Below are 8,326 nucleotides of genomic sequence, written 5' to 3' on the forward strand. Positions count from 1 at the left end.
GTTTTTATTGGCTCACCAACCCACCTAATTTAATTATTTATTATTTTGTGTTTCAATATTATTAGTTAACATTTTTTTATTGTATTATAGATGGAGATAAAGAAGAAGATGCTTTAAGAGAGAAAAATATTATGAATTTATCCCTTCAAGAGTCTAATCTTATAAATGGATAAATGACACAAAAATTATCAATATTAGACATTATTTGTTCGTCTTTTGTGCTTGTTTTTGGATTACACTTGCATTGTATGATATTTTTTTATTTATTTTGAATTATCTTCGGAGTTTAACATCATTTTAGAGTGAAATTTATTTAGATTTGAATTAAAATCAAATTGTACTCTTTTTAAAAAAAACCTTGTGATTAAGTGAGCCAACCCGTTTAACCCACCAACCCGTGGTGGGTCGGGCCAAGTTCGAATTTTTTCGGCTTACTAATAAGTGAGTCGGGTTAGGTTGGATCACTAAATGACCAACCCATGCTGGGTCGGGCCAAGTTACCCATTTTGATAGCTCTAGGAGTGGATATTTCTCCTTGTGCGTTCAGAAGAGAAGCCTAAGGAAGGAAACCTCCCTTGCGGTTGGTGCCTTCTTTGCTCTTACAAGTATTTTCGTCCTTCAACTTTCTTTGCTTTGGCTTTCTTTCTTTATGGTTACATTTTGCAATGTTTTGCAATGTGTGATCATAGCTCATCTCTAGATGAAATTATTATTAGCATGAAAAAACAACAAAACAGATAAGGGTTTATAAAAAATCCAAAACAAAATAGTGATTGCTTTGTCATTGCCCTTGGTATTTTGCTTTAAGTTGGCAAGCATTGTCGAGCTTTTACTAGGTTATTCTAGTGGGTTTAGTCTTAAGCAGCTTTTTACAAATGTTTGCCTTTGTGTTGTCTTAGGCATTCTATCAATAAATGTTTGTCCTCGTACTTAGTTCCTTTTGAGATTTGTCTTATAAGGTGATCTCGTTGATTAGTTTTTCATTAAGTTCTTTTGGCTTTGTTGGCTCTGTTTCAAAAAGGGTTTGTAATGGGATATAGTTCGCCCCACTTGGCTACAATCTTTCCTTCTACTTAAAGTCTTAGAGTGTCGTTGAGCTTTCTTTATTTTCTGGAATGTTCTTTCTTGAACCGAGGTATTGTATTGTTGGATTGTTATCTGCTTAACCACTACTTTTCTTACATGACTATTTCATTAAATTTGATATATTGGTTATCTCTTTGAGTTCATTGGATTGTCCTTGGCTATTATTTTCCTAACACAAATTGACGGCTCAAGAATGTCCCACCGAGCTTCACCATTACAATTGATGGAAAGCTCTTCAAGCAACTATATGAAGTATCCATGGAAATGAAGAAAGATGAGCCGAAGCAATGAATTAATGAAGGAATTGGTACGTGTAGAGTGGTCTTTATATGCTTCTTGAATGAGGTTAGGACAACCAACAAGTAAGGGTAAGGAGAATTCTTGATAGAAGACTATCCTAAGTGAATTTAGAAGAAGAGAAGATGCAATTTTGGTAATTCTCTAACATATATTTCCAAGTTCTCTTTTTACAATGGTTGAGCACTCCTTTTATAGGAGAAGGAGTGACTCAAAAACTTAACAAAGAAGGAACTCAAATACATGAACCAAAGATAAATATATTGAACTTTAAAATCTTATTGAATCTTCCTTTACTAGGTGCAACGTTTGGGAGCCTTCTTCTTCCTTGACTCAAAAACAACCCAAAAGAAAAGCATGGCCCAAATACAAGGCCTTAAAAAAGACATATGTACATATTAACAAAGCATAAGAGAAAGGTCGAAAAGTTAGTAAATTAACCTCCATAAAAGTATAGTTCTTTGAAACCCTTCTTCTTCCAATCTTTTAGCAATGGGTCAAGTTGAAGCTCACTGGATGGATCTCCATCCAACTCCCTAGATGGGTTTCCATCAACAATGGTCTCAATGTTAAGCTTTTCTTATACTGGGTTTCGAAACACCAAATTTCTCCTATTGGAATGTGAAGTTGATCTTGCCTTTATACTTTAGGAGCCTTCTCCTTTGAATGTGACTAGATAAATGCATCTCAGCCTTCTCCAAATTCTAGAAGTTACTTTAAGCCGCAAGCAAGCCCAAAACACCTTTAATTTGTTGCTCTCACCCAACAAGCATATATTGAACTCAAAAACAACCCATGAGGTTCATGTTGACTCAAAAACAACCCAAAAGAAAACCTTGGCCCAAATACAAGGCCTTAAAAAGGACATATAAAGGAAGAAAAGCTAGTAATTATTTGAAAAAAACAAACAACACATTAATTAGATAGTAACTACATAATTAGATGTTTATCCTCCACTAGTATTGTAGGCAAAATTTACATTTAATATATAAAGTTGCACATTGCGAAATTTACTTTAACAATAACACAATTCTAAAGTTGCACAATACTACATCTATGTCTAGAAAAATCAAGCAAAATTTTTTCATTTATCAAGATACCAATAAGTCTCAGTTATCCTATAACCAGACCTAATATGCTAAAGGTTAAATATGATAAAATTCTAAAAGCAATTCATCTTCTACATAACTAACATGCCAATTTATTTTGTTAAAAACCAAATTCAATTTCTAGATAAGCATTTTAAATATATTATACTGGAGACCAAATAACTAACACAAATCTACCATTAAAATATACCATTACAAAATTAAATAAAGCAGACATATAAGCATGGATCTTCTTCATTGATGATGATGAAGAGGAACCTGGGAGCGTAACGGCACAAACGGGCAGCGAAGACGATGAACGGTGGTGGCAAAAACGAATGGTGGGCAACGGGGAGAAACACAGGTGGTGGCAATGGCTCGTGAGATGGCTGCCGGCAATGGCCCGCGAGGTGGTGGCAATGGCCGCGAGGAAGACGTCGTGCAAATGAAGGAAGATGTCGCGCCAATGGAGGAAGACGAAGCACCATTGGGCTACGAGGAAGTAGAAGAGTGATTCTAGCGCAACGAAGAAGAAGAAGACCGCAACAAATAGTAGAGGAAGCAGTAGGAAACAAATCTATGAGGAAGACAATGAACAACGTAGGTTAAACATTTTTGCGATTATGGTCATAAGTAAGTCATACTACCTCGATTCACCCAAAAATTGAGGCAATATACCCCTTATTGCCTCGATTATTAGTAGAACCGATTCCTAAAACGTTAAGAGAAAAATCAAAATAAAAAAGCAAATGGTAAATTTGAAATTATTTTCAACTTATACGCCTCGGTTGGCGCTATAACCGAAGCATAATGGGCTTTTGACAGCGGGTCTAAAGGAACCAAGTCAATAGGGTTTGACAAAACAAATTAGAACGTTCGAGTTAGTAGAACTGTCAGGCCTTGGACAAGACATACTGCCTCGGTTTTGTAAGTAACCGAGGCAATAGGTCTTCCCCTGAATTATGTCAGGGTACATTAGTGGTTGCAGAGGGATTTGGTAGGGTTTTATGCTTCGGTTCCCCTCTGAACCAAGGCAGTAAGTCCATTCCAGAAAAGGTGTCAGATGAAAAGTCTGGCTTGCAGTGGATTCAACAGGTTATTATGCTTCAATTGCTCTTATAACCGAGGCAATAAAACCTTTCTACATCAGTTGCCAAGGAACCGAGGCATATAACTTCGCTATTTTTACAGAAATGTCACCGCTTTTTTATATGCTTCGATTTTTGTAAAACCGAAGTGTATAGGGCGCGTTAAAAAGAAATTTTTACTAATGAATGTTAAATTCTTAGAATTCCACAGACCATGACAACATCCTTCCTTATAGGTTTGATTTTTGCATGATCTTCTATATCGAGTAGTCGGTTTTTATGGCTACAATATGGCTTTGGAAATAGGGTGTCAGCCTTCTTATTGTGGTGACAAGGGATAGCCACACTTTCTCCACCATTATATTGTTTCGGCATCTTGAAGACTCCTACTTATGAAGTATATGAGTTTTTTCTCAATATAAGTCTCCTTAACAAGAGTTGCATTGATGGCATCTATGGTAGCCGTTTTGTAGACCAAGATGTGGTCTAGTAATATAGATTGCAAAGGATGGGCAAGGATGTCAAGATTTGCTCGACTTGCTTGAACTAGCCCTAGAACTGGCAATCCTAAACAAAAACTTGGTATACTTCTTCAGTTATTTTATCATTGTCTTGATTTTGTCAAGTAACTTTGGGAGGAAACGTGATAGTCATTAACCTTCGTATTAGCTATTGGATCTCTTTAACATTCTTGTGGCTCCTCGTATCAATCACAGCCTGACATTTATGAGAGTTTGTCTCGATCCCTCTTGCATCAACATGAATCACAGAAACTTACCTCCATCTATTTCATGTACTTCATCGTTATTGGGAATGTTGGTTAAGGATAAGACACTTCACCGCTATATATATCATCTACATACACCTCAATATTTTTTCTTATATAAGGTGTTTGAACACTCTATCCATTGCTATAGCAATTTTGAGGTAAGAATGTATGACCTTGTAGTCCTTTTCTTAACTTATTTGCGTTTCCTTAACTAAGTCAAGTGACAATAAGCATATACGTGGTAATTTTGTAAAATTTCGTTAGAAGATTTTGATCAATTAATTAAAATAGAAAATTTTCGTAATAAAAGTTTTCTTCATTTACTTTCTTCCTTCCGAAGGCGCATCTCACGGACACCACAATAAATTATTAAACCCAAAATAAAAGTTGTTAAACCTATAATTTTGTATCAAAAAAGGGTTTCTACACTTCCTTTGTTGTTTATGGAGGCATCCCCACACTTCCAGAACTACCCCTCTAAAAACTTGGCTTGATATGGCACAAAGGTATTTTAAGTAGCGTCAAACCTTACAACTTGACCTATAGAGTAGATTATTAAAAAAAAGTTGAATCTCATGCAAATAGATCTTTCAAATAGAAAAGTAAACGATGCCATTAGTGGTTGTGATATAGAAATCTACCTAACAATACATATTTAGTTGAATACTTATCACTATTTTTTTTGGATAACAAAAGAGAGACAGAAAATACATTTTAAAAAAATAGAAGACAAAGGAAACTGTGATAATTTATGCATGAAAAAGAAAAGAACAAGAGATATAGAAAAACAAATAATAATATGAAAAAAGAAAATATCATATTGCGATCCGTCACATTTTAAACTTGAATCTTGTACATAAATTTCTATATTTTCCATCAGTCACAGTTGCAGGATGATGTACCCTTTTGTCGTCACTGATCTCAAGATATTCTTAATTAATTTTTGATGCCTTCATTGCATAAACCAACAAACAGATGAACCTTCCTAGTTGGGGACTGAAACTAATTAAAAGCCGAGATTGAAAACTTTCTCATTGTCTGCATTCATCAGATACAGATAGATATAGCTCTAAATATGATTTGCTATGCATTTCCACCCAGATATTTTTATATCAGGGAAAAGTAACATAACCAGAGAATCACTAGTGGCATGATCAAAATTTTCATGAACATGGCTTTCAAGAACCATTTACTGGTGTTCATCATGACGGTTCTTTTTTTCATTTCTAATGTTCAAGCACAAAACAATGACACAGATAGCATGCAAGATCTTCCTCAACCTGTTCGTCCAAGCAAGATGGTTGTAGTATTGGCCCTCTCAATATTGTTCACTATATCATTTCTCTTACTTGTCTACATAAGGTTCCGCAGAAGCATCCCTCTTGAACTTACCAACAGAAGGAGCCCTGATTCACCAAATTTTCAAGCACAAACACAATCAAGATCAAGACATTCAGGGATAGACAGGAAAGTGATTGAAGCACTCCCATTTTTCATGTTCTCTTCCCTTAAGGGGTCCAAACAAGGCCTAGAGTGCACAGTTTGCTTGTCACAGTTTGAGGACACTGAGATTCTTAGGCTCTTGCCAAAGTGCAAACATGCTTTCCACATGAATTGCATTGACAAGTGGTTAGAAAGTCACTCTACATGCCCTCTTTGCAGGAATAATATTGACCCCTTAGACATCAAGAACTTCACCTACTCAATCAGTTCAAGGTCCCTAAGAGTTCCTTCAAATTTAACCGATGACACTAACCTTGAAATCTTTGTACACAGGGAACCTTCTTCCCATCAAGGCTCATCATCATCATCAAGGTTTAACATCGGAAGCATGTTTTGGAATTTGGGTTGGAGCAACAAGAAAAAGCTTCTCGTTGACCAAGAGGTTTGTGGAACAAATGGGACACACGTGCACAAGTTCTATCACAAAATTGTTGTCTCTGATGTTGTTAGAAGAAGCAGGTGGAGTGATCTTAACTCTTCGGACATGTTATCATTGAAGAGTGAGATGATTCATCATGTTTCAATTGGAAGATTCTCTCCCTCTAATGAAACTTTTTGTGGAAATCCGAGCCTTTCCTCTATTTTCAACGAGGATGAAAGTTCATTTACGTTATTGAATATAGCTCAGAAGAGATCTATGTCTGATATTGCTCATATTCCAAGGTTGATAGAAACATGCAAGCAGAATAGAATGGAACAAGGTGAGGCATCAAGTGGGAATAACGAGAGGGAAGAGAGGATGAGAAGGATTTGGTTGACAATTGCTCAACGAACAGTGCAATGGTTTGCAGGACAAGAAAGAAATTCAACAGATTTAGAGATAAAACATTTAGCTTCGGATGTTTGATTTGGTACAACTTTGTATCCAGCAACAAGTGTAAACTTTACTTTTTGTGCTTTTAATCGAAGATATATAAAAGGTTTAATAGTCTTTTGTTCTAATTTTTGTGGGACTTGTTTAATTTATGTTCTCTCAAAAAAAATTCATTGTAGTTTTCTTAAAGAAAATTAGAGTGATTCATTCTATTAAATTGATATTGACATTGTTTATTGTTTAGAAAGTGACCATATAAGTGATGACTTCGTATGATCAATGTAATTGGATTTATCTAATTAATGTGATAGTAAGGTAATTGGACTTACACAATGCTATGTGCCATTTATAATAAGACATTGTCACTCTCTAAACGGTGTAAGCATTAATTTAACAAAATAAACCATGTTGACTCGTTTTAACAAAAATAAGAACTATATTTAAAAAAATTGAGAAACCATATTAATAATTTCGATAGAAATTGTAAACAAAAATGTTATGAAACCAACAAATAAACTAAGCTCTGGTTGAATAGATACTTATTATATATTATGTGGGTATAAGTTAATAACTTAAGATGATACATTGAATATATGATAACTTTTTTTTTCAATTTTATCTGAATAAATTATGAAACAAAGCTTTTCAAGCAATATACAAGTTTAGTTAAATTCTTTTAGAACATAATTAAATAGATCCATGAACTTAATGGTACTGAGGAATGGTTTCCAATCACAAGTTAAACACATTATAATAAAATAGGTATTTAGTATTGGCCAAAAGTCAATGCTAACAAGAAAAAGATTATGCTAAATAGCAGTTAGTCTTTTTTTATCAGTAAAGTATATATACTATATATATTAGAAACTTAAGGTGCTCTAACCCTTATACAAAAGATATTTACATTGTTATTTACTTTACGTCTCTATAAGCATGATTAAAACATTTACATTTGACATCAAAATATCTCTATCTTATACCATATAGTCTATTATTGTCACATACATGAAACATTAATGTGCAGGATCATCCTTCAAGATGTTGCTACCAACGCTTCAGATTGTTCGTATTAACATATTACAATCTGGCCTAACATAAGAAATGAGTTTGGTAGCTTTAGACATAGTAAATCCCATTAAAGATCATCTGGTTGTACATTGTAGCAACCCATTGTTAGTTAGCTCAAGTTTGTTGCAACATTAGGAGTTGAAGATACTTCTTTTGGTTTTGTTTTATGTCAATAGCCAACAACTTTGCTTTCCTAGGATGCTCTCCTCATCCATTTTTTCTCACATTTAATTTTCATATACAAAAACAAAATAAATCTCTGAGCTAAATAGTCTGAGTTATGGGTTAGTTTTTTATTAGCTTGTCTTCTATTAAATGACTTTGTCTTACATGTAATGTTCATGTTATTGGAGGCAAAGTGAAGACAAAGTAACACCTTGAAAACCATATACAAATGTCCTTATTTATGTATATGTGTAATGTTTTTCTCTTTGTGACCACTATAATATTGCTCTTCACACCAGTGTTTTGATCCATTACACAGGTCAAAGTATTAATCGGAGTATAAAAATATAGATTATTTATTTTTACTCCTTTTCTATGCCTAAAATCTTATATGCGTCATACATAATATTTCCAATACATCAACCCTCTCATTTCTAAATATAATATC

The 8,326-nt window shown here is 34.2% G+C and overlaps 1 protein-coding gene across 1 annotated transcript; it reads left to right on the forward strand.

Moving 5' to 3' along the window:
- The first annotated feature begins 5,233 nt into the window (after positions 1-5,233).
- On the forward strand, positions 5,234-6,757 carry LOC108336893 (E3 ubiquitin-protein ligase ATL42). Its single transcript, XM_017573338.2, has one exon. It carries the CDS (start codon positions 5,479-5,481, stop codon positions 6,676-6,678), a length of 1,200 nt encoding a protein of 399 aa, XP_017428827.1. The 5' UTR covers positions 5,234-5,478; the 3' UTR covers positions 6,679-6,757.
- The last annotated feature ends 1,569 nt before the right edge of the window (positions 6,758-8,326 follow it).

The sequence above is a fragment of the Vigna angularis genome, chromosome 7, assembly GCF_016808095.1.
Source record: "Vigna angularis cultivar LongXiaoDou No.4 chromosome 7, ASM1680809v1, whole genome shotgun sequence".
Lineage (NCBI taxonomy): Eukaryota > Viridiplantae > Streptophyta > Magnoliopsida > Fabales > Fabaceae > Vigna > Vigna angularis.

Excerpts from the sequence above, each read along its gene's own strand:
- LOC108336893 (XM_017573338.2), top strand. The coding sequence starts at position 5,479 with ATGATCAAAATTTTCATGAACATGGCTTTCAAGAACCATTTACTGGTG.